We start from the raw sequence: 27,093 nt of genomic DNA, 5'->3' as shown, positions 1-27,093 counted from the left end.
CCAATGGAAAACGCCATGCCGTGGCTTAGGCACATCTTAATCAAGGTCACACCCTTGCTTTGCAATAGTCTAAAGAGGTCTTATGTAGCAGATTGACCCAATGTAACCCGTCTTTTGACACGTCAAGAGATAAAAAGGGTTACTGTGAGTAGGAACTAAGCCAGTGGCACATACAATGATAATTACATAAAGAGGGGAGCCACACTGGCTGAGGGAGAGATGACTGAGAAGAAAAAGGATGTGCTAAATTTGAGATATCTATTCCACATCTTCCAAATGGAGAGATCCAGTGAATTGTAGGAAATACTCCTGTGAGCAGTTCTACCCTGTCCTATGGATAGGGATGCTTTGAGTTGGCATCGAGTTGATGGCAAAGAGATTGGTTGCTTGTTTTACACACACACACACACACACACACACACACACACACACACACACACACACACACACACCCCAGAGCTGCATTCATACATTTGGGAGCATGGGATGTACAAATGGTAAACTTTGAGCCACACGTGGCAATAGAGAATACTGAAGTACCTGTATTATGGCAAAGTGATGTCCAGTCTATTGGGACTCACAGCGACCCTATGCATACCAGAATGAAACTGTGCCCAGTGTGTTCCTTCTTAGAATTGTCGCCACGTATGTTTGCGCCCACTGTGGCAGTCACTGGATCAATCCACCTTGTCAAAGATCTTCCTCTTTTTTGCTTCCCCTCTATTTTACCAAACATGATGTTCCTCTCCATGAACTTCTGCTTCTTGGTAATATGTCCAAAGTTGAAGTCTTGCCATTCTTGCTTCCAGGGAGAAATCTGGCTGTACTTCTTCCAAGACACCATTTGCTCATTATTCTGGAAGTCTATGGCACATTCAACCACCTTCACTAACACCATAATTCAAAAGCATCAATTCATCTATGGTCTTTTAAAATTGTCCAGTTTTTACATGCATGTGGGGCAATTGAAAACACCATGACACTTTAGTTATCAAAGAGACATCTTTGCTTTTTTTATTTTTAAGTGGTCCTTTGAAGCACATTTACCCAATGCAATGTATTGTTTGATTTCTTGACTGCTCCTTCCATTGACATGGACTGTAGATCCAAGTAAAACGTAAAACTTTAATCTTATCTCTGCTTTTCATGAGGTTACTTTCTCGGCTGAGGAGACTTTTGCTTCTTTATGTTGAGATACATTCTGTACCGACGGTTGTCATCTTTGATCTTCATCACTAAGTGCTTCAAGTCCTCTTTGCTTTCAGCAAGCAAGGTGGTGTCATCTGCATATCACAGGTTGTTAAAAGATCTTCCACCAAGCCTGATGCTGCATTCTTCAACATATGGTCCATCTTCTCTGATTATTTGGTTATTTGCACAAATAAAGATTGAACACATATAATGAGAGGATACAACCTTGACATACACCTTCTACAATTTGAAACTGTGTGATACATCCACCCCTTTCTCAATAGCAAGGCTAACTTCCAAGACCAGACCACTAGTGTCAGTTTCACATAGGCATAACGGGGAGTTCTGGGATTCCCATTCTTCACAATGTTATATCCAAAAAGTCCTATCATGCCCACAGTAGAATGCCCTTGTTAGCCAACACAACACAGATAAATATCTTTCTCATCTTCTCTGCTTTCAGCCAAGATCATTCATCCGACATCAGCAAGGATTCCCCTTGTTCCATGTGCTCTTCTGAATCTGGCTTGAATTCCTGGCAGTTCCTTGTCAAAGTACAGCTACATCTGTTTTTGAATTATTCTCAGCAATGTTTTGCTTGCATGTGATATGAACCTATTGTTCAATCATTTCCTCTTTCTGTTGGATCACCATTCCTTTGTGAAGGGTAGAGAAGACCAACATTGAATGTTCACAAAGAAGAACTGAGACAAATAAAGGTTCCTGAGAAGGAACAATCCGTTTCATGGGTGAAGTAATAATAGCAGAATGTGGTGTTTGGGGAGCCAGGTGGCAAAAGCACTTCCAAAAGGTAGGGGTGGTTAATTCTCTCAAACTATATTATGAGCTCCAGAACTTTAAGGCATAGAATATACCACCAAAGTTTGGTAGGAGGGAGGTCATGGGGAATTTTGACAACGACTGCAACACAGGGCCGATGGCTTGGAGCCACGTTCGTACCTGTCCCATCGATGCATGTCCCCATTCGCAGACAAATGGAGGGGGATCAGAAGTTGAAGTGAGGACACTATCTTTCAAATGGCCCCTTTTCTTTTCCCCAAATGGCTATATAATCCCTGATTTTTTTCCCCTTTGATCATCCAAAAGGGACAAAAATCAAACTCGTTGCCAGCAAATTGGTTCTGCCTCATAGTGACCCAGTAGGCCAGCTCAGAACTTCTCTCACAGGATCTCAAGGCTGTAATCTTTGAGAAAGCAGGCTGCTACGTCTTTCTCTTGAGGAGCAGCTGGTGAGTTCAAACCACGGACCTTTCGTTTTTTCCAATGAGCTAAGAGGGCTCCATCCTCTGAAAGACTGATAAATTGTAACAGGAAAGGTGATGAGATAATGATTGAGTAAATTAAGAGAATATATTCACCTGCTACTAAAGAAAGATTTTTTAAAGAACACTATCATATTAACATCTAGATAGCTATCACTGAAAATTAAGCATCATACTTACATTTTATCCTCTAGGGTATGAGAGATTTTTTGTAATTCTCCAACTTTTTCTTCCCACTCCCTTATTAATCCATGTAGCTGTGCTATCTCTAAATTGTGATCACTGGAAACCTATTGAAAAATTAAAAAATAAACGAGCATCTGACATCCAATAAGCACCAAATGATTTTCGACAGCCATTCATTTCCATTGGACATTTATGTAGCATTCAAATTTTACACTGGGATATTTCTTTGTGGGAAAATTTGTGATTGTTTGTTTTTAAAACAAGCATAAATCATTTCAGAAATAATTTTGAAATCATGTTATATTAGAGAGGAACCAAATAGGGCACTGTGAATCTGGAAAATAGAATAGAACCTCCCAAGAAAAAATTCATTTCATGATCTATTGGTTTTAAAAGTTGAAGGAGCCTAAATCAATCTACAGATTCAATGCAATATCCACCATAATCCAACAGCCTTCTTTGAATAAGTAGAAAAATTAGTCCTCAAATTTGCATGAAGCTGTAAAGGGCTCTGGGTAGCCAAAGCAAACTTGAAAAAGGACAGAGTAGGAAGACTCGCGCTTTCCTATCTCAAGACATAATATGAAACTGCAGCCACCAAAACAGCCGTGGGCTCGTATAACAATGGATACATGGACCAATGGAGTAGAACTGAGAGTCCAGGGTTAAGCAAACGCATCTCCGATCAGGAGATGCTCAGCGAGGGGACAGAATGCCTCTAATAGTAAAAGCATGGTCTCTTTAGAAAGTGGCGCTACGCCAGCTGGGTTCCACCTGCAAACGAACAAGCTTAGACCCATACCGCACAGGATAAAAAACAGCTCACTTAAAATGAACCAAAGGCACAAATATAAGACTTGAAGTCATAAAAAGCATAGAGGTAATGCCTTGAGCTTTAAGCCTTCAACATGGATCGGGCCCCAAAAGCCCAGGCAACCCCATACAAAATAGTTAAACAAGAACTCATCATCATGAAAACATTTTGTTCATCTAAGACGTTTATCAGTAAGGAGATGAGGCAACCTCTGAACTGGAAGAGAATCTTGAATGGGTAAATGTGTTATAAGTGAATCCTTATAACAATCAAAATGCAAGTAAATGAAATAAATTCATATTGTCCTAAGCATCCTCCATCAAAATCTTGTCCCGGGATACTAGAATAAACACCATAGAAAAATCTAAACAAATTAGGTCCATTGCTTTAATAGGTTCTTAGGCTCAAGAGTTTTTCTGTCTTAGTATCCAATCAGTATTTATGGATTAGAAATTTTGGATACCGTGAAAAAGTGAAATCTAGATTTGAAAGAAGGAAATGTAAATGGAGAACATTTGAGGTGAAACAGATATTTTTACAATGTAGTTTTTTTGGTTTTTTAATCACCACCACCCCTAAAGTTTTTCCAGGCTTTAGTTTTACAATCAGGATTGTGAATTATCTCAGGATCCTGGAGTTGGCATTTAATACAGGCTATTAATTATTTCTTTAAGTAGAAATTCAGAGCTCATAAGAGTATTTTCTCATTTAAATAGGCAAGTTATCTTTTTTCTATAATAATTTTACTGTATCAAGAGTGAGTAGAAAACATGATCTGTGCTGTTCTCTGACGCACAATTAAGAATTCAGGTTATTTATCTTGTCAGCTGAAGAAATCTCATGGAAATGTGCTAAATATCAGTGTCTTTAGCTGGTTCTGGATGCATTTGACAAATCAACCTCTTTGTAGTATTTTCTCCCACCAGGTGAAATTTGTACCTAAAGGATTCCAAACGTTTTCTTGAACCCTGTTCAAATACAACCACACCAGAATACTCCCAGGATCATGTCAGAGAATCTTCTCATGCCCAGAAGGTCCTCTGAGAATGACATGCAGATGACTGGAACACTGGCTACTAATTATTTAAGGTTTTATCTTGCAATGACCAAGCCAGGTTTGAAAGAACATATTTTATTTTGTCTTACCACAACCCTGGAAGCAACTGTTTCTTTCATTTTTGACACTTTCAGGGTTAATTTAGTCAATTCTTTCTTCTTCCCATATGTCTCCATTCTTTTTTTATCAAAGGTTCTTTTATATTCATCCATCTATAATGATAAACATAGTAAACTAATCAAAAGCCAAGTAGTACAACAAAGTTTAGAAAATACATACATATATATCCATATGTAGATATCTGGATACAGATTAACTTGTCAGTAGATCTTTTCTGAAGCCATTCTATCAAACTATATCAACAACAATTTAAAAACCACAAAAACAGGGGTTTCAAACATTATAGGAAAAAAACAGTGAATTCAAAGAGTCAAACAAAAACATGGAATAAATTTATAAGAACATCAATAACAATAATCATAATCCAAACCCACTGCCGTCAAGTTAATTGTGACTCACTGTGACCCTATAGGACAGCGCGGACCTGCTCCCTGGGGTTTCCAAAGTTGTAAACCTTTATGGGAGTAGCAAGCCTTATCCCTTCTTCACACACCCCACACCCCCTCCATCATGGAGCAGCTGGTGGGGTTTGAAAATCTGACTTGTGGTTAGTTTATGTCCCATTGAAAAATATAAAATCAACTTCCTTTACAGCTACTCGCTGGTCAAGCATCACAGCGATGGTTCCTGGATTTGTAGGATGCTGGGAAACAAAGAAACAAAACCCTCAAACTCAGTGCCGTCCAGCCGATCCTGACTCCTGGTGAGCTGACTGGGCAGGGAGGGTACTGCCCCTGTGGGGTTCTAGACTGCAACTCTTTAGGGGAGTGGAAAACCTCGTTTTCCACCCCCGCAGTGGCTGAAGTTTTCAAGCCTTGGGGTGAGTGGCCCAATGCATAACCTCTACACTACCAGGACCGAAACCAAACACTACCCTCCAGCCAATTCCGGGTGATAGCAACCTGTAGAGGGCAGGATAGATAACCCCAAGGTCAGTGGTTCAGAACTACTAGCCCGTGAAAGGTAAGGCTTTCTACTCCCGTAAAAAGTTACTGCCTCCGAACCCCACAGGGGCAGTGCGACCCTAGCCCAGAGGATTGCTGGGAGTTGGGATCAGCTCACTGGCAGAGGGCCTGTGGTTGAGCTAACCGAAGAACGGATGCATTTGAATGAGGGTGCTGGTGAAGACTACGGAAACTCTCCTGTACTGCCACAGCAACAAGCACTTCCTGCACTGCCAAAACAACAAGCACGTCCTGTACTGCCACAGCAACAAGCACGTCCTGTACTGCCACACAAACAAGCACGTCCTGTACTGCCACAACAACTAGCACGTCCTGTACTACAACAGCAACAAGCACGTCCTTTACTGCAACAACAACAAGCACGTCCTGTACTGCCACAACAACTAGCACGTCCTGTACTGCCACAGCAACAAGCACGTCCTGTACTGCAACAACAACAAGCACGTCCTGAACTGTGACAACAAGAAGCACGTCCTGTACTGCCACAACAACAAGCACGTCCTGTACTGCCACAGCAACAAGCACGTCCTGTAATGCAACAGCAACAAGCACGTCCTGTACTGCCACAGCAACAAGCACGTCCTGTACTGCCACAGCAACAAGCACGTCCTGTACTGCCAGAACAAGCACGTCCTGTACTGCCAGAACAAGCACGTCCTGTACTGCAACAATAAGCACAGCCTGTACTGCCACAACAAGCACGTCCTGTACTGCAACAACAACAAGCATGTCCTGTACTGCCACAGCAACAAGCACGTCCTGTACTGCCACAGCAACAAGCACGTCCTGTACTGCCACAGCAACAAGCACGTCCTGTACTGCCACAGCAACAAGCACGTCCTGTACTGCCACAGCAACAAGCACGTCCTGTACTGTGACAACAACAAGCACGTCCTGTACTGCCACAACAACAAGCATGTCCTGTACTGCCACAACAAGCACGTCCTGTACTGCCACAACAAGCACGTCCTGTACTGCCACAGCAACAAGCACGTCCTGTACTGCCACAGCAACAAGCACGTCCTGTACTGTGACAACAAGAAGCACGTCCTGTACTGCCACAGCAACAAGCACGTCCTGTACTGCCACAGCAACAAGCACGTCCTGTACTGCCACAGCAACAAGCACGTCCTGTACTGCCACAACAAGCACGTCCTGTACTGCAACAACAAGCACGTCCTGTACTGCCACAACAAGCACGTCCTGTACTGCCACAACAAGAAGCACGTCCTGTACTGCAACAACAACAAGCACGTCCTGTACTGCCACAGCAACAAGCACATCCTGTACTGCCACAACAACAAGCACGTCCTGTACTGTGACAACAACAAGCACGTCCTGTACTGCCACAGCAACAAGCACGTCCTGTACTGCCACAACAACAATCACGTCCTGTACTGCAACAGCAACAAGCACGTCCTGTACTGCCACAACAAGCACGTCCTGTACTGCCACAGCAACAAGCACGTCCTGTACTGCCACAGCAGCAAGCACGTCCTGTACTGTGACAACAACAAGCACGTCCTGTACTGCCACAACAACAAGCACGTCCTGTACTGCCACAACAAGCACGTCCTGTACTGCCACAACAAGCACGTCCTGTACTGCAACAGCAACAAGCACGTCCTGTACTGCCACAACAAGCACGTCCTGTACTGCCACAGCAACTAGCACGTCCTTGAGGATGCCCCTGGTGAGTGCGGATGCCAAAACTTCCCCTGACATACTTTGGGCATGTTGTCAGGAGGAATCAGTCCATGGAGAAGGACCTCACGTTGAAAAAGTACAGGGTCAATGAGATGAAGTGAACTGGCACAGCGGCTGCAACAGGTGTACAAAGCCACTGGGCGGCCGGGGCGGTCTTTTGCTCTGTTGCACACGTGATTGGTGTGACTTGTGATCAACTCTGTGGCCTCTAACCACGGCAACAGCAGTTGAGTCGAACCTACCCAGGGATCCCGCAGACTGGTCTGTCGATCTGCTTCTGAGAGGTCACAACCTTGAGAGCCTTATGAAACAGCTCTACCTGGATGAAACAGCTCTACACTGACCCGATGGCAGCTGACGTCCATACCAAGAGCAGATCAGAGTCAACCTCAACATGAACAAAGAATTGCCCGGGAACTTAAGTCCTCCTTTTCTTAATGGGAAACAGAAAACAGACTAAAGACAAAGTGCACAAAATAACTGAAGAAGAGGCACAGCTTGCTGTCTTTAGCAACTTGGTACCACAGACCGATGCGTGCCGATCACAGGTCAGACCCTGGTGAAGTGGGTCATCCCTGGTCAAAGGGAAGCACATGGTGGATTTGTCTGGTAACATGAAGGAACAAGAACAAAGCCACTGAACAGCGAGGCCTGAGAAGGAACACTGAACTCTGCCACACAGCAGTGAAAACCTCTGTCTAGGCGGCCTTCCCCCAGCTGCTTCACCAGAATGACTATTCTCAACAATGTGAACATTCTCTGTGACCTCTGCGCCATGGGACAAACCCATATGAAAGAAACTTTGTGCGACTTAGTTCTCCAGATGATTTCTTGGCTTTTTTTTAATTACTTGAAAGAGGTCTTTTGCCATAGATTTGCCCAAGGCAGTACGTCCTTGTTTGATTTATTTATATAGTTTTTGACTGCTGGTTTCTATGGGCATTGATTGTGGATCCAAGTAAAATGACATTTTTGGCAACCACTCTATTTTCTCCATTTATCATAATGTTGCTTATTGATCCACTTGTGAGGCTGTTTGCTTTCTTTCTGCTGAAGCATAACCCATACTGACGGCTGAGTCTTTGATGTTTATCAGTGAGTGCTCGCCGTCCTCTTCGCTGTCAGCACCCACGGGTATGGCATCTGCCTAGCGCAGGTTGTTAGTGAGGCTTCCTCCAATCCTGGTACCAAATTCTTCTTCATACAGTCTGGTTTCTTGGATTATTTGCTCAGCCGACAGCTTGAATAAACCTGGTGAAAGGACACAACCTGGACGCTTAGCCTTCCTTACTTGAAATCGAGTACTGTCCCCTTGTTCAGTTGCACCGTGGGCCTCATTTTCTATGTAGAGATTCTGCATGGGCACAAGGAAGTAGTCTGGAATCCCCACGCTTCTCTGTGCTATCCAGAGTTTGTCAGGATCCACACATGCTTTTGCATAGGCAGGAAAACACAAGTAAGCATCTTCCTCGTGTTCTCTGTATTCAGGCAGCATCCAGCCTCCATCAGCAATGGCACCCCTCATTCCACATCCTCTTCTGAGCTTTGCTTCAAATTCTGGCAGTTCTACTACAACCAGTTTTTAATATCTTCAGCAAAATGTTACTTAACTATGGCATGAATGACGCTGTTCAGTCCTTTCTTCATTCTGTTGGATCGCCTTTCTTTGCGGGAGACTCAAGTATGACCTCTTTCAGCTGATAGCAGTCTTCCAAAGTCTTGGCAGAGCCACGCCAGTGCTTCCAGGGTTACGTAATCCCAAAACCAAGATGTAATTGTATATTGTGAAATACTTAGCTCTAGTAAGAAATAAATGAAATTTTGTCTTGAAGCATGGTGTAGCATGGGTAACAGTCTAAATATAACAACAGTAAACTACATTGCTATATTTTGTGACAGTATGAGTAAAAACCCAATGTCAGGGTGAAGGTTGAGATAGCTTCTTTCTCACCAGATCAGCATATCTGCATGTGGGTGGACCCGCCTGAAGACGGATAGCAGAGCAGTGTCTCAGTTCCTAAGACCATCAGAAATATGTATTTTCCAATGGCCTTAGGCGACCTCTGTGAAAGGGTTCTTCGGCCCCCAAAGGGGCCGCGACCCACAGGTTGAGAACCACTGCTCTAGCTCATCAATCAGAGCAAGGCCAGGGCCAGCCTTCAGGGCCAACCATCAGTTGCTCTTTTTGCTTCAGTTGCAGCTGAAGAAAATCAAGATGAGTCCACAAGAGGCAAAGTGTGCTCTTCAGTGTACTGAGAGACAACCCAACTTAGGGATAATCTCAAGAACAGATTTGATATATCGGACACTAATGACCAAATGAGTTATGGGACGATGTCAAGAATGTCATACATAAAAATCATTTAAAAATACAAAAATGGATGTGAGAAGAGACCAGGAAATTTGGTGCTGAACGTAGAGTAGTTGAGGCTAATAGAAGAAAAGATTAAATAAAAGAGCTAAACAGAAGATTTCAAAATGTAGTCCAAGATGACAAAACAAATTATCAGAATGAAATGTATAAAGAACCAGAGTGAAAGGAAATCAGAGGGGGAAACATGCTCAGTATTTCTCAAGGTGAAAGAACTGGAAAAAAAACAAACCCAACCCTTGAGGGGTATTACTGAAGGAGTCTATGGACAAAATATTGCATGATGCAGGAAGCGTCACAAGAAGAGATAAGGAGTATACAGAGCCACTGCACCGAAAGATTCGGCTACTGTTCAACCACTTCCAGAGGAAACATGATCAGTAACTGATGGCACTGAACTAAGATGTCAAAGTTGCACTGAACACATTAGCAAAAAGCAAAATTTTAGGAATTGACAAAATATCAACTGAGATGTTTCAACAAATAAGTGTACTGTAAATACTCAAGTATAAGCTGACCCAAATATCAGCAGAGGCACCTAATTTTACCATAAAAACTGCATTAAAATGTGCTGGAAAACTCAGCTTATACATGAGTATATATGGTAATCACTATGCTTTAATTATGTTCAATTTGTAACAATGAAAATACATCCTGCCTATCAGATATTTACATGACGATTCTTAACAGTAGCAAATTTACAGTTAGGCGGTAGCAACGAAAATAGTTTTATGGTTGGGGTCATCACGACATGAGGATCTGGTTACCAATAATTACCAGTTTATTCCCAGGGAATGCATTATTTTTCCAAGGTGGATGTTGGAGAAATGATTTCCTCTTGTTCCTTCATTAGACAAGCAAATAGTCCTATTGTTATTGGTAGCCCTTTTGTTTCCATGGAGGAAACTGTTTAAGGTGCAAGCTGGAGCAGGCTCTCGGAGGCTGTCCCTGTTCGGAAAGCTGCAGTGTGCAATATGCTAAGGGTCTCCCTGCTTAGACAAGGCAGAGCCTGGGCTTGCTGTAAGCCCTGGGAGCGCCCTGCCACCCAGAACCTTCACAACATGCTTCTTACAGAGATGCTAAAGAATGGTGGACACAGAAACTACATAAATACAGAAAGAAAAGGCTTTACTGTGAAATGCTTCTTAAGAGGTAGGCACTTAGAGGGATTAAGAAACCCAGACTTAATTGGAATTATAAATATTCCAAAGGTCTTACCATAGACTCAATCACCAGGTGAAGCAAATATGATTCACGACTAGATTTTTTTTTCTCCTTTAACGTTTCAATGAAGAAACAGCCAAAAATTTTTGTATAAACTGAGATTATGCCAATTGTGATCAGCAGAGGGCAGCCTCAGGAGCTCACCATCAGTCGTTATCATGGGCTAGGCCTGGTAGCAGAAGGTAAATGCCAAAGCTGGAAACACCTAACACGGAGGCAGCCCTAAGTACGTAGGAAGAATCCTCAGTCCTTAGTGAGCGAGTTTTAATTGAGGTGGCATAACAATAGTCCCGCCCCTTACTACTCTCCTCTACCACAGGATGAAGTAACCATCCCCACCAATTCCCTCTTCCTGCTTCACTGCTTCAGCCTTGCGACACTCTGGTGTCTCCAGAGCCCTGGGCTCTTGCCAGCCTTCTACAGCAGAGGCAGAGTCATCCAGCAGAGGCAGCAGGAACTGAGAACTCAGTCTAAATACTCTGGCTCCCTCTGTCTCAGAATTGTCGAGGAGGTCCGATACGATGGTGGCACATTGCTTGTTCCTATAGGGCAGCAGATGGCCAAGGGGCCGAGGCCTAAGGTTGCAAACCTTGTCACTCAATTTCTTCCATGACCAGAGATCTTGCTATAAATATTTATTTACAATAAATAGCACTCCCAGCAGGCTCCAAATAGCCGCGAGTCCCCTGCTTTCTGCAGAAGGTCTACGGCAAACACCTGCAGGTCTTCAGGGCAGATACAGTATTTTCCATGCCCTGCTTTAGGCTCCGTTCAGTTTCTGCCTCTTAAAAATCAAAGGAAGACATCCTGGCATTTACCTGGACACTTATTCTTTTTTTCATTAGCAGATATTCTTCTCTATCCATTTCCATTCTAGTCTTTGTCTCTTCCAGGCAACTTCTGTATGCTTCGATTTCCTCTTTCTCGAGGTTTATCTTGGTGTACGTATCATTTATGAAAATGATCGTGGCGGCTTTCCTTTCCAGAATGTGGTTGAATAACACGACTGATCGCTCATGCTTCTTCGCTAATTCCTCTTGCTTCTCCCTATGAGGGAAATGTGACACGGAAAAGATGGTGGGCCGGTGGATAAGAGTTTGAAAGTCTATTTGGTAGGATAGATTGCTTTAAAGTGAGAAATTGTCAAGCATGTTTATTTTATAGTTGTGCTTTAAACTGTCCAAATTCGGTTGAAATGAGGCCAGAAGTAAGCACGAGACAAGTGTCAACGTTGTGACCGTTTTCCACTGGAACAACTCCACATAGTTCCCACCTCTCCCCATCAACCCCGCAGACCAGGGCAAGATTCAGATAGTAGCTACTATGGTGAATTTTGGTTTAAAGTCTACAATGATTCAAAAAGAGTTTTGACGATGTAAGTGGGACATGGCCATTGATAGACAGCCCCGGACATCCCTTTGTTTCCCCATTGACAGACAATACCTACTTGCCATTTAAACAGGACTTCGGATCCATTGGAACTGGTTCGGCTTGCGCTGACAAAGTAAAACTAGACCGGAATTTTTACAATTTGGGTAGTTCCGCATGGTAACTGGAAAGGGGCCAGTGAACAGACCGAAGCCCTGGGATGGGGGACTCAGCAAAGCGTGGTGAGCCCTGCCAGGGGTGAGTCAGACTTGTGCGATTGTGTTCTTGGCAGGACCGTGGAGGCACATTCTCTCAAAGCAGTGTGATCAGCCACTCTCTTTGAGCAGGGCCCTCCTGTTGCAGCTTGGCTCTCCAGGTCCAAGCCCTGCTTTCATGATCGGGGCATCTGCTTTCCCTTTGAAACAATTAAGCCAACCTCCACCTGCTTTTGCCCTTGCTTTCAAATCATTGAAAAGGCCTCTCTCTCACCAAAGTCAGGCTAAATACGAACCACATGCACTTACAAATTCACCTTAAAGACTTTGGGTGGAATGGGCCTCATTGGTAACTCATGGGAGACTGCCTATAGAGCATTGCCCTATCTAGCTTATCATTCTAAAATGAAGTAGTGAATTCATATAAAGATCACTATCTCACCCCCTTCTGACGAACTTCTGATGCAGTGGGGGTACAGGAGAAAGCTTGATTTCCTCAGAGGACTGGGGTGGGAGCAGAAGCCCTCTATGAGGGCTGAGTTCACAGGATGCTTGAAACCCAATTTGAGCCTCCTACCTCAATGATGGGCCATAGCCAGCATGAGGAACCCATTAAGATGGTGAGAAACAGAGACCCCAGGGTGAAGGACAGACAAGCAAACAAAACAGGAGGAGGGTCTGTTGGTGCCATTTCTCCATTTTCTTTCTAAAATCTCTCACCACTTACAGGCATTTTTCCATTTATTGCTCATTTTTTTAAGCCATTTCCTTCTGGTGGAGTGTGTGTGAGGCCCAGAAAACAGGGACCAGGCGTTGTTACATTTCGTTTCCAGAAGTGAACTTGCCGTAGAGATATGCAGGAGCCTGAGATAGAGGTTCAGTGAGAGGATCGTGCAGCGGGGTGCTTTGTGGGTCCAGCAGAGGAAACTTTTTGAGGATGCAAGAGGCTGAGGATCGTGAATACTCAGAAGAGACTAAACCGGAAAGCAAACAATAAAAACTAGTAGGTGTATTACGAGGGTTGGAAACTAGAGATCATCACATCTGAAGAGTTGGAGCTACTGAAACTAGCTAAGGGTTGGCTTGATGATGCTCACTATGCAAAAACGTCTGCTGGTAATTTGTCTTTCCATACAGATTTGTCTGCGGCCCAGGCTTCTCAAAGTGAGGCCACTGAGCCAGCAGCACTTGTTAGAAATGCAAATGTCCAGGCCTCAGGTGGGCCTGAGTGGGAGACCCTGGGCGGGTCTTCTCACAAGCTCTCCTGGCAGAGCTGAAGCCTGCGCAAGGTTGAGAGCCACGTGTCCGTGCAGCAGGGTGAGATGGCGCTGGCCAGCTGATGTGAGTCTCCAGCCTGAGTAATATCTGCTTGCTTGCTCGCTCTTAGTTTAGAAATTGAGAGCCTAGCAGTCTTTGGAAATTGTAGCTGGCACTCACCACACACACACACACACACACACACAAATATGCACGTGAACACTCAACAGGGGTTAAGTTGTGAGCAGGTTTCTAAAAAGTCGTGCTTCAATGGAAGGAAAAGGCAGTGGAGTTTTTCCACAAACGTTTGTAGTCTCCTTAAATGCAGCACTTTTCAAATGTATTCATTCCTAAACGTTCCTTTTTCATGGAGTGTTTCCCGGAGTGAGTGTTCTGTGGGCCTCCTTTGGTAAATAACGACCAGCTGGGCCTTGATGGGCCTGGACAGTTGATGCTTTGATTTCTTGGATACCGAGCAACTCTCTTCCTTGGGGAACTTGCTCATGGATCGAGAGGCAGTGTACTAATGGAATGAGGGACTACTGCACGATTTAAGATCAAGAAAGGTATGTGTCAGGGTTGTATCCTCTCTCCATACTTACTCCATCTGTGTGCTGAGCAGATCACCAGAGAAGCTAAATGGTATGCAGAAGAATGCAGCAGGTGGAGTGGCGAAGGCTTACTAACAACGTGCCATATGGAGATAACACAGCTCGTTTGCTGAAAGTGAGGAAGACCTTAAGTAACTGCTCAGATGAAGATCAAGGATTTTAGCCTTCAGTGTGGATTACAACCCTTGAGAAGAAAGCCAAAATCCTCACAACTGGCCCAATAGAGATGCCTGGAGAAAAGACTGCAGGTGTCAAGGACTTCGTCTGGCGTGGATCCACAAGCAATGCTCAGGGAAGCAGCCGCCAAGAGGTCAAATGGCATACTGCCTTGGATAAATGTGCTGCACAACACCTCTATGAAGTGCTGAAGAGCAAGGATGTGACTTGAAGTCTAAGGTGTGCCTGCCCCACGCCATGGTATTCTCAGATGCCCGTGAAAGTTGGGCGTTGAATAAGGAAGACTGAAGAATTGTGATGTTGGAGAAGATGATCGAAAGCACCAAGGACTCTCAAAGGAACCAAGAAATCTGTCCTGGAGGAAGGCCGACCAGAAGACAACTCAGAGGCAAGGACGGGGGAGACTTCATCTGACACACTAGACACGTCATCGGGAGAGACCAGTCCCTGGAGAAGGACAGCATGCTTGGGGAAGTGGAGGGGCAGTGAAAAAGAGGAAGCCCTCAAGCGGCTGCGCTGGCACAGTGGCTGCAGCAGTGGGCTCGAGCGTAAGAAGGAGTCGTGAGGATGGCGCAGGACCAGGGACGGTTCACTGGCTCTGTTGTACGTAGGGTCGCTGCCAACCAGAACCAACCCGAGGGCCCCAACAGGAACAACCACCACAAGCCACCCTCTGATGATATTTGAGGGGCATTTTGGGGGAGGGAGGGGGGGTTTATTATGACGATAGAACTATAGTCAGGGCTCTGAACATTTCTCACTCTGGCGACGGATATCTCAGTACTCAATTCCTCTTTGCACAGGTGCGCAGTGCCCTCTGCGTTCCACTGGGTTTGTTTGCTGTCTCCCTTTCAGACTAGCTCCCATCCTCTCACCAGCTGGATAATCAAGAGGGTGATCCCCATATCACCGATGGGGATAATGGGCCCACAGGGAGAACCCAATGGTCTGAGGCAACATAGTTCCCGCCTGAAGACAAGGAAGCGCACAGAGGTCACATGCTGCCTGCCGCTGGCCACACACAGTGTCTCATTCGGGAGCCATCTAGGCCTGCAGTAGATTATGGAGGAACTTCTTTAAGGATTTAGGCCAGATAAAATAGATCTGATGCAAAACAATACAAAAATATATAAGAAATAAATAACAATGCGATACAAAACCAAAAAACCAACCAAACTCTTTGCCATTGAGTTGGTGCCAGCTCGTGGTGATGTTAAGCGTTACAGAGCGGAACTATTTCATAGGGTTTGGGGGGCTGTAATCTTTATGGAAGCAGGTTGCCAGGCCCTGCATCGAGGGCCACAGGTAAGTTAGACCCACCAGCCTGGAGTAACCGTCAAGCACAATTGTTTGTGCCACCCAAGGGCCTTAGAAACCCAGCAGCCTTCCTGGCTTTGGTGGTGGTTTGCAAATTGAAGTCTACTAAAGGCAAAACTAAAGGCACCGTGCACCTCTAACTTGGGTGGCAGCATGCTAGGTGGGGTGTTCCCAGGAAGCTGGTCGCCTCTGCAGTTTTCTGGGCCTCCTGGCTGCAGCAGTGGAAGGTTCTCTGCTCTCCTCCCCAGCTCTCCAGAGTCACACCAATCCCGTATCAGCCTGGGTTTCCTCCATCTCCTTCCCAGATTTGCCTCCACCTCCCCATTGCCCCAAACCAGTTGCGATCACAGGGCACACCCCTCAGACAGTCCTCCCCTCCCCTCCAGCCCAGCTCCCGCATCCCTGACTCCTCCAGCCCGTTGCCTGAAAGGCCCAATCAAAAACACTTACCCCAGAGATATGTTGTTTCCTTTCAGCTCAACGATTTTCTTCTTCAGCGACTCTATTTCCATTTCAAGAGTTGTATTTCTCATATGCAATTTATTTATTTCAAAAAGATTTAATTTACGGGCGTCTCTGACACACTCTTAAAAAGTAAGTGGAAACGTGACTCCATTAACTGAGAAAGTGCATACGTAGATACTGACTTTTCTAAATCATCCGGTGAAAGATTCTTGGTATGATGTTCTGGTATCAGACACCTCTTAATGCTTTGGATCCTCTCAATCTCACCTAATGCTGGTTTCTCTTATTTCAATTCTCCATGGGCTTCAACAACTTTCCACAGCGCAGGGGTACAGCACCTGGTTTCTGACTGTGCCAGGCACCACCCAGTTCCTGGCCTACAAATAACTGTTGCCTCGCTCCTGAGACTTCTTAGATAAGCCAGAGCCACTCAGGAGTAACCTGGATGTATGGGAGGTTGGGCAAACATTTGCCCTTTGGTAGACAGGGCCAGGGACACTGTCCTCTCTCACATTGATGGATGGCCCTGCAGACCTGGCCTCAGAAGCAGGTATGTGCATTTAGCATGTCCATCTTCATAAGGCATCTTCCTATGGCTGTCCCCTTCCCTCTGTTGTAGTCTCCTGACCCTCTGCCCCTGTTCTGGAACTAGCACGCAATAAAATACTCATCCAAAAACCACCGCCACAGCGGGTTTTGCTTTCTGGAGAACTCCGTGTATTTAAGACCCAATTATTCATCAATAAAGAACAAATCAGTGTAATCACATACAGCTTCAAAGGATAGTTCAGTGTATGAGAGATGAGGGTCAAACGCATGAATTTTACACTGCTATGGTTCTCAACCTGTGGGTCGCGACCCCTTTGGGGGCCAAACAACCCTTTCACAGGGGTCGCCCGATTCATAACAGTAACAAAATGACAGTTGTGAAGTAGCAATGAAAATAATTTTATGGCTCGGGGCTCACCACAACACGAGGAACTGTATTAAAGGGTCACAGCATTAGGAAGGTTGAGGACCACAGGCTTAGAAAGTCCTGAACCACCCATTTCTACACAACACCTTCCGTAGAAACTAACCAGTTGCTACTCTGAGAGAGCTAGACTATTTTTTCAACTTCTAGGCTGGTCATTAAATTGTCCATAATATCAGCGCTTCTCGAACGTTGTGTCTCAAATATACACATGTTCCACCAGGGGATTTTGCTGAAAGGCAGATTCTCTGCAGAGGGTCTGGGGCGAGCCCAGGTGTCAGCATTTCTAGCTCCACTCCTGAGTGAAACTGATGCTACTGGTCCAAGGACCTCCCTTTGAGTGGCAACATTTTATAATATAATATAAATATAATGTAATGTAACGTAATGTAATATATAAACCAATTTATTTGGTTAAGCAGTCAGTGGGTACCAAGTATAAACCAATATTGGATTTTTTCCTTCAAAAATATTTTCTTGATGATAAAAATAATATATCCTGAAAATAAAGAAAAGGAACCAAAGATAATTAAATAAAAACAGCCATAATTCTGCCTTTGGTACACATCTTTCCGAGTTTTACTTTTTCTCTGCCCACATAGACAGTTGGCTATATTTTCTCTGAAGTACAATGGTTTTATTATCTGCTGCATTAGTCAAGGCTCAATTAGCAGACAGGTATCTTAAAGTCGTTTGGAGAGGGAACCTTTTTCCGTTATAATGGGGGATTGGCATAATGAATAATTGGTTAATAACTAAAAGGGAGTGCGGACTGTAAATAGCACAGGTATCAGGCATCAGAACTGGCTCTATTTCTGGGGCTAAGACCAGAGGGTTCAGGGAGTGGAATGCCGAGGGCTGAGCTCCAGACCGCCGGGGAGCATATGGGCGGCTCACAGGAAGGCAAAGAAACAGTTAAGGTGCTGCACCGGCTTGCCCGTCGGACTCCTGAGGAACTCTGTCCATAGGAGGTGCCAGGACTCTGAGCTTAGGCTGCCTTGCTTTTTCTAGGCCTTGAAAGGTTTCCATCTTTGACCAGGTGCAGTCTTAGCACTTGTCTACTCCTCTCCATGAGTGGGAAATCACGGAGTTTTGCTTCTCTTAACAGGCGTCCACCTCCCACCGTTTCTGGCTTTGGCAAGGTTTACTCATGAAACTCAGTACTCTTTGTCTGCATGTTGGTCATTTGATTTCATCTTTGATGAATGGCCTTTTCAGTTTTCTTGCTAATTTTCCCTAGTGTTGTCTATTTTTCCCTTATTGATTTAAAAAGAGCTCTTTATATATTGTTTACTACAAATCCTGAGTTGGTTATGGGTGTGTGATTGTTAACTTACCATATATACTCATGTATAAGCCGAGTTTTTCAGCAAAAAAAATGTGCTGAAAAAACGGTTTCGGCGTATACACGATTCAGTGGTACCCCGGCGAGGTGTAACATCTTACGGGTGATTACCGTTCCTCCACTGTTCATTCAAAGCCCTGCTGACACTGTAGAGCTTTGAATGCTTGTTTACTCACATCTAACCAATCAGAGCCGTCCTATAACATGGACAGCTCCAATTCACAGAAGCACCCATAGTGATTCACTTACGCCAGCAGCTGAACTGGTAAGGATGTGTCTGTGGCTGCGCTCCGTCTCTCCCCTCTGGTCTCTGTTAATTCACATCTTGCATTTCCCACCCTAGGCTTATACTCAAGTCAATCAGTTTTTCTGGTTTCCCAGGTAATAATTTGGTGCCTCAGCTTATACTCGGGTCGGCTTATATTCGAGTATATACGGTAGGTATCTACTTGGCTAGGTCATGAACCTCGGTGGTGTGGCAGTTATTGGTGATAAGAGCTAATCATTTGAATGGGGAAATTCCTTTAGAGGGTCACCTGTATCCAATATAGGTGGAGGTTCTGCTCGCTCCCAATCCTACATCTGGCCCATGATCCTTTGACCTTCAGTTTGGGGGACATAAGCTTTGTGACGGGCAGATTGTGAGATCTGCCAGCTCCTCACGCACATGAACCAGCAACCTACTTCCTGACCTACTGATTTGGGGTTCATCAGCCCCTGTAACCACGGTGAGTCTGGAAAAGCCTGGACCCACATCAGGATTGCTTTCACAAAGGCAATTGAGCCATTTCCTCAAATCCAGTCTCTCTCTCTCTCTCTCTCTGCCCCCCACTACTCCTTCTGTCTTCGTGTGTGTGTGTGTGTGTGTGTGTGTGTGTGTGTGTGTGTGTACAGACTACAGTGAGGTCACAAAACTTATCTTCCATTGAGGAGCTTGAGTTTTCACTCTTTTCATTATATCCTTTGATGAAAAAAGATTCTTCAAGTAGTACAGTCTGTCAGCATTTTCCTTGATGGTTAGTGTTTCAGTATCTTGCTTAAGAAATGCTACTTCTGGGGAGCTGGTGGCACGAGCAGGTCTGCCTCCCACCTGAGCACACAAACAAAGCCCCTGGAAACACGAGGGGGTTGAAAGGGTTGCAACCTTCACTGTACAAAAGGGCCAAATGGGAAGTTGTTGTTTCTTGACATATCCCCCACCTGGCTGCACCCTCCTGGAAGTGGGGTCTCCAGCTCTCTAACCTTTCTCGGAAGAATTCTGCCTTCTGATGGGTACCCCGTCACACTGGCAGTTTGGGCGTTCTTAAGGGACTCAGCTTGTGTTTTTTGAGGTTTAAGAACAAAAGAAGTCTGAAAGGATCAGTGCTGTGGGGAGAATGGGATTAAGCTTCCCAATTAAGTTCCGGTAGGACAGCTCTTCCTATCTTCAAAGCATGAGCAGACTGTTGGGCGAGAACACTGCCCTTGGCACAATTTCCATGGCAGTGTCTTCACCCAGGCAGTTCTCAATTTTCTTAAAACTTCCTCATTATAAGCCCTCCTGATCATTCTGTGTCTGTGAGGAAATCTATCAAGATTACTCCTTAGAATCCCCAAAGTTTTACAGGTCCCACAATCTTGTGAGCTGATCTTTCTGTGTTGAATTTAACTGGACAAGCAGATCCCCTCAGAAGCCACAGGTTTGATTGGATCTTTTTTTAGAAAGCACCCTAAAGGCTTCAGACAAGTGTGTCACTGAACAAATTTGTCTCCTACCATTCACTGATGGAAGTTTGGAATAAACCCACACATGTATGAACTGAAATCCTAGTAGCTGTATTTCTGACTTTCGTGTGTGTGTGTGTGTGTGTGTGTGTGTGTGTGTGTGTGTGTGTGATTTCAACTTCTCACTGCCATGGAGTCGAATCTCCCTCACAGTGACCTGAAAGGACAGTGTAGAACTGGCCCTGTGGGTTCCAGGACAGCTACTCTTTACAAGAGTAGAAAACTTCCTCTTTCTCCTACAGAGCGGCTGGTGATTTCAAACTACTGACCTTGTGCTTAGCAAGGCAACTCTACACCACCGTGACCCTGTGTTTCTGTGACGCACTCTTTCTGGCTACATTTAAATATGCAGTAACTACTCAACCCATCTTGTGATGAGTACTTATCTCTACTGTCTTATAAACCAAATGTCAACAGTTGGTAACCTCAAAAGTACCTTCCAGTTCTCTGCTAAAGCAACTGGGGAGAGTTTCCAACAGAAAATACAGTCTGCTGAGTTCCATGGTTTCGATTTCTAGACGATCAATTGTAGATTTTCTCATTTCTTCCTGAAAATTCAAATAGAAAGTTTACAAGTTAAGACACTAAAATAAACTAAGATTCAGTTCTTAAACCGTACCCCTGTCAGTGTTGTCAGAGGTCAAAATGGGATTTTTGGTAAAGCAATCTTCAGTCATTATTTATATGTAAAGCAGGAAATGGGGGAAGTTTCTGCTCCATGGTCTGTGTTTAAGACATTATTGATAATTTATATTTCAGTACCTGCTATTTTCTACTCAGAAATTATCTTTTCCCTAGATGGAGTTGTCTCTTACAAGCACTTTCAAGCAAGTTGGAAGCAAAGCCACCAACATGAAGGATAACATTGAGAAAGAAGTCTACTTAATTAGGAAAGCTGAAAATGTCTACAAAAATATGCCTGTATAATACAAGTACAGTGATTCTCTCAGACATACTTGATCTATGCCTACAAATCTAATCACAGTAATCAGATGGGGATATTTTTTAATTGGTGGGGCTAATTTACAAAAGAAAAAGTTATTAAAAATCAGTTATAGAGGACTCATCTTGTAAAAAAATGATTATAATGGCTACAGCTATTCTGTGATCTTAAGAATCATACGTGTAGTGTGATCATTTTCTAGAAAAGTTCATTCTAGTGTGGGCAGCACCTGAAAATAGACAAGCCTGTTGTGCTTGTTTTGAGAATGAGTGGTGGTGACGGCCGTGCAACCGGAAAGCAAACCCGTAAGAGCTGAGTCCATTCTGACTCAGAGCCGCCTGGCAGCACAGAGTAGAAGCGCTGTCCTCTCGGGTTTCATCTGTCACATCTTTCTCCTGAGGAGCGAGGGGGGGGGGGGACTCGAACTGCCAACCTTTTGGTTAGCACCATTGTGTAACATGGTGAACATAATTAATATCACTAAAGCCTACAGGTAAAAGGTGTTAAAATGATGAAATAATCATGGCTTTTTTCTTCTTTTTTGCATATCTATTTTTCACTAAATTTTCTAGTCAACGTGTATAATATTTTTTACAATGAAAATGTATGGCTTTTAAAAATGAAGAGGGAGTGGGGAGCAAGGAGGGAGGGGGAAAATGAGGACTTGATCCCAGGGGCTTAAGTGGAGAGCAAATGTTTTGAGAATGATGAGGGCAATGAATGTACACATGTGCTTTACACAATTGATGTATGCATGGATTGTGATAAGAGTTGTATGAGCCCCTAATATAATGATTTTAAAAAAATGAACAAGGGTTTTATCTCTGGTATTTGAGATTTTCCCAGCTCAGATATTAAATGGGACCATGATGGATAATGACCCATAAAACATATTTGGAGTCCTTCAAGTCCTGGAGAAAAATACATAATTAAAAGAAGAAAAGAGTGGGCAAGTTTCCAGAGGGCCCCAGGATCACACTACACATAAAGAACGTGCTTATAATCACAAGAAAGTGGAAGTAGCCTAAATACTCATCCATGGAAGAATGGATAAACTAGTACATCCACACAATGGAATGCTGTGCATTGTTAAAGAATAATGATGAAACATCTCATGATGTGTGGATTTGGAGGGCATTATGCTGAGTGAAGTTAGTAAATCACAAAAGGAAAAATATTGTATGAGACCACTATTATTAAAGAAAAATCAAGATAAAAGTTTTCAGATCAAAATAAACAGACTTTGATGGTTACCAGTGGGGGTGGGGGTGGAAGGGTCAGGACGGTTTGGAACATGGCAAGCACTGGGGGTGGGGGTGGGGGATAGAAAATTGTGCTTATATATACTTATTAAATTAAGTGGGTGATAAAGTATAATTATATATAGCACACTTATAAAATAATGACATTTTGTCATCAGTTTGTAGGTTCACACTTACTTAACTTCCCTATCTCTATATTTTCAGATATAGGTACTGTAATCAATTATTCAAATATTTTTTAATCAAATGAAGAATATTCATAATTCTGACTGCTCAGGAGAAGCACTGTAAACACCTAGGGCTAAACAGAGGCATATCTATGACTCTTCAGAAGGAAATTCATTAACTATTCAATGATTTTTTTTAATAGGGGCCAAGTTAGTACAACTAGGAGAGTTTTATTTGTTTTCATTCAACAGCACTGTCGACTTCAGGTGACTCAAACCAAAAAAAGCAAAAAGCCAACTAATTGCCATGATGTTGATTCTGAATCATAGCAACATTATAAGACATCAAAGAACCACCCCTGTGGTTCCCAATGCAGTACATCTTTACGGCATCTTTCTTTCCCAGTGCAGCTGGTGGTTTCAAACCACTGACCTTGAAATCCAACTCATAACCACCAGTTTTGTAAAAAATTGTTTTTAGAAAATGGAATTAACTGGCACCATCCATTCAACCTGGTCAGGAGTTTGCTTGTTTGTCCATTGTTTGTTGTTGAGTAATGTTTATCCATTGATATTTAATCATGTGGCCCGCCCTATAATCAAGCTCTGCCATCATCAGCAGGGGTATTCTGAATGAGCCCAAGTACATAATTCCGTTTTCCAAGTGGAAAATAAGCAATGATCTACAGTTGACCAATACTGTTGCAAATGATTGGTAAGTTGAAAGGAACTATTTTTAAAATAAAGGTAATTCCACCCCTGCTATTCATATTGTTAAGTTTTAAACAGAAAAACAAAAGTTGCCATAGAGTTGAGTCCAAGTCATGGCGAACCTACGTGTTAGAGAGTAGAACTGAATTGCACGGGGTTTTCTTGGCTATCATTGTGACTGAAGCAAATCACCAGGCGTGGATTCTGTGGCACTTTGGGCTGGGTTCCAACTGCCAACGTTTGGTTAGTAGCCAATACCAAACTGTGCTACCCAGGGACAGAGTTGATGCTGATGAAAGTTTGAGAACAAAATACATCTTAAAATAATTCTTATAGATAGAGATATAGAATACAATACCAGTTTCTTAACAGCTTCCGAAATTCCCTTAAGAAAATTTCTAACTTGTTCATCGCATTTAAAATAGTCACTTTGTAGTGATTTTTCTAAAAATAAAAAAAAGGAAAGAGAAAATTAGAATCTCTTATTCATCTGTCTAAATCAAGAGCGCAAGGCTAGCTCTATCATTGACAATGACTTTGACTGCATGTGAGTAATTTAGCCTCTTCAAGGGTCATTATCCTTGGTCATAATTCTCCCATCCATCTCACACGAATTGTGACTCCATCGAAAAAGGAAATGGCACCAAAGTAACAGTAATATTTGAGATCTATCTCATGTGCTTATTGAGCTGGAAGTTATGCCTGTTATGGCTGATTTTCTTAGCATTTTATGTGAATATATTTTAATTTGCTTCTTTCTATTCTATGGTACTCTGACTTAGGTATATAATTTATACTCCTTGAAAACCAACTCCTTTAAAAAATCATTTTACTGGGGGCTCACACAGCTCTTATCACAATCCATACATCTATCCATTGTGTCAAGCACATTTGTTGCCATCATTTTCAAAACACTTTCTTTCTACTTGAGCCCTTGGTATTAGCTTCTCATTCCCCCCCCACCCTCTTTCCTTCACGAACCTGTGATAATTTATAAATTATTATTAGTTTTTCATGTCTTACATAGTCTGATGTCTCCCTTCACTCACTTTTCTGTTGTCTGTCCCCCTGGGAGGGGCTTATATGCAGATCCTTGTGATTGGCTCCCCCTTTCTACTCCACCTTCCCCTTCCCCTCCTGGGCTCACTACTCTCATTATTGGTCCTGAGGGGTTTAGCTATCCTGGATTTCCTGTAGAGAACCAACTCTTTTTAATACTCATCTTTGCATCTTGTATAGTACAAAGAGATCTATATAGGATAAAACAAAAAATAAAATGTTAAAGAGCAAATATGTCTCTTTGAGGAGACTAAGGTGTGCCTGCTCCCAAGCACTGGTATTTTCAATAGCCTCATGTACATGGACAGTTAATAAGGAATACAACGGAAGAACTTATGCATTTAAATTATGGTGTTGGACTTTTAAAAATGAGCTAAATGCTCAAATGAATCAGATTCAACTCTTGGGCAGTGAGCTGGAAGCTCTCACACTAAATGAAGAGCAGCTAGGAGTTTTTGAACAAGTTCATGCCAGAGAGAGACGGGCACCGCAGGCGATCAATCTCCTTTCCTTTTTCTTAATGAAATAAATGAGGACACACTTGTTCGAGCTTGCAGATGGGCCTGAAGGGCTACCCACCATGAGGACGGTGAAGGTTTTGCATACAAAAACTTCCTGCAGGTGATGCCTTCTTGGTTGGTCTATGGATTTTGATCTGAACAAGAAATGCCCTTTCTGGGAATACATCTTATCACTCAGTTTAGGTGACGTCCTAACAACCTGGGTGCTTTAACTGAGGAAATATGTTAATCCAGCACCAATGAAGACCATTTTGCTGTTCTCATCTCCTAACCATTCTTTCCTGGGCAACAGGGTGGCAGGATCTAGGTTCCCTTGCTAAATACAAATCAGGGCTTCAAAAAGTTCATGGGAAAACGGAATGAAATTTTCCATGAAGTGTTTGAAGCAAGCCACTTTGTACAATAGAAGCCTCTGAAGACCACTTTCCTAGAAATAACAACTCACTGCCATCAAGCCGTGGCCGACTCATTGCGTCCCTATAGTGCCTCCCTTGAGAGTTCTCAACATTTTAGGGGAGTAGAAAGCCCCATCCTTCGCTAGCGAAGCAGCTGGTGGTTTCGAACTGCGGACCTGTGGTTAACAGCCATGGGAGAGGGGCCCTGCGGGGCGGTCCTCTGCTGTCTTGTGAGTGGTAAACATTCCAGTTGCCAGTGGGGAAATAGGGAAGGAAAGCACGGTCACTTGCGCAGGAAAGGCGGGAAGGAAGGAGCAGGTGACCAAAGGCACAATCCCAAAGCAGGCGGGAGGCGTGTGAGGACCACAGAAGAGCGCAGAAGGGCGGTGGCCTGGGAGTCTGGGACCTGTCCCCAGCCGGCAGGGCCCAGTCCCTCCAGCAGCGCTAGACCAGGCGGGGCAGGGCCCTGCGCCTCTCCTCTCCCCCTCCCCCACCCCATCCCCACCCCAGGGGCGGAGAAGGCCGGGCCTGGGCTCCCGGAGGAAGCTCTCCGCTGCGGGTTCCCGCTGAGGGCCGCCTCGGCGCCGCCTCCGTGGGGACCTCCTTGGCGCCTGCAAGCCTCTTACCCACGACGAAGAGCTGCCTCAGCGCATTGGTCGCGACCCCGCACCCCAGGGTGGGGGGCGCGGTGCTTAACTCCAGAGAGCGCCCGGTGGAGAGGCGGGCCGCCCGCCTGGTGTTTTTGGCCATCGCCCGCTTAGTAGCTGTCTGTCGCGACTTGGGGCGGACCTCCAGGTCACTGCCGCAGGGACTCAGTGACATCTTGCTCTTCTAGCTCGGCGCCTAGGCAGTCAGTGCTATGGTGGACGGTTGCCACAGCAACGGGATCGCGGAGGCCACGGGCACCCCCTAGCGGGCCGTACTGGGATGGGTACCTCGCTGCTTCTCCTTTGACTATATTCACGGGATATTAAGTGGCTGCAGAATGATGAAATATGCAGATGATGCAATCTTGTTTGCTGAAAAAAGTGAGTAGTACTTGATGCACTTACTGATGAAGATCAAAGACTGCAGCCTTCAGTATGGATGACAGCTCAACAACTGGACCAGTAGGGAACATCATGGTCAACGGAGCAAAGATTAAGTTGTCAGGATTTCATTTTACGTGGAGCCACAGTCAATGCTCATGGAAGCAGCAGTCAAGTGATCAGACGGTGAATTGCATTGGGTAAATTTTCTGTACAAGACCTCTTTAAAATGTTGAAAAGCAAGGATGTTACTTTGAGGACTAAGGTAGACTTGACCCAAGCCATGGTATTTTCATTTGCCTCATATGCTTATGAAAGTTGGACATTGAAAAATGAAAACCAAAGGAGACTTGATGCATTTGGAATATGATGCTGATGAAGAATATTGAGAGTGCCATGGGCACCAAAAGAACCAATAAATCTGTCTTGGAAAATGTACAATCAGAATGGCTCTTAGAGGCAACGATGGTGAGGCTTTGTTTCACCTACTTTACACATGTTGTCAGGGGAGACCAGTCCCTTGGGAAAAAGATCATGTTTGGTAAAGCCGAATGACAGCAAAAAAGAGGAAGACTGTTGTGCTTGTGATATAATTGT

At 44.1% G+C, this 27,093-nt stretch overlaps 1 protein-coding gene across 1 annotated transcript in view; it reads right to left on the bottom strand.

The window, feature by feature from the left end:
• CCDC175 (coiled-coil domain containing 175) overlaps window positions 1-26,299 on the bottom strand; it is a 69,604-nt gene extending 43,305 nt beyond the window's left edge. Inside the window, exons 1-7 of the mRNA XM_075530705.1 lie at window positions 26,095-26,299; window positions 23,852-23,937; window positions 20,847-20,958; window positions 16,314-16,449; window positions 11,737-11,965; window positions 4,621-4,743; window positions 2,655-2,764 (exon numbers count right to left, since the gene is read on the bottom strand). Of these exons, the coding sequence (XP_075386820.1) occupies window positions 2,655-2,764; window positions 4,621-4,743; window positions 11,737-11,965; window positions 16,314-16,449; window positions 20,847-20,958; window positions 23,852-23,937; window positions 26,095-26,290 (992 nt within the window). The 5' untranslated portion in view covers window positions 26,291-26,299. The remainder of the gene's footprint in view (window positions 1-2,654; window positions 2,765-4,620; window positions 4,744-11,736; window positions 11,966-16,313; window positions 16,450-20,846; window positions 20,959-23,851; window positions 23,938-26,094) is intronic.
• Window positions 26,300-27,093: the final 794 nt, after the last annotated feature.

This window comes from Tenrec ecaudatus, chromosome 14 (genome assembly GCF_050624435.1).
Source record: "Tenrec ecaudatus isolate mTenEca1 chromosome 14, mTenEca1.hap1, whole genome shotgun sequence".
In the NCBI taxonomy this organism is placed as follows: Eukaryota; Metazoa; Chordata; class Mammalia; order Afrosoricida; family Tenrecidae; genus Tenrec; species Tenrec ecaudatus.
This window is presented reverse-complemented; position numbering and strand designations above follow the sequence as displayed.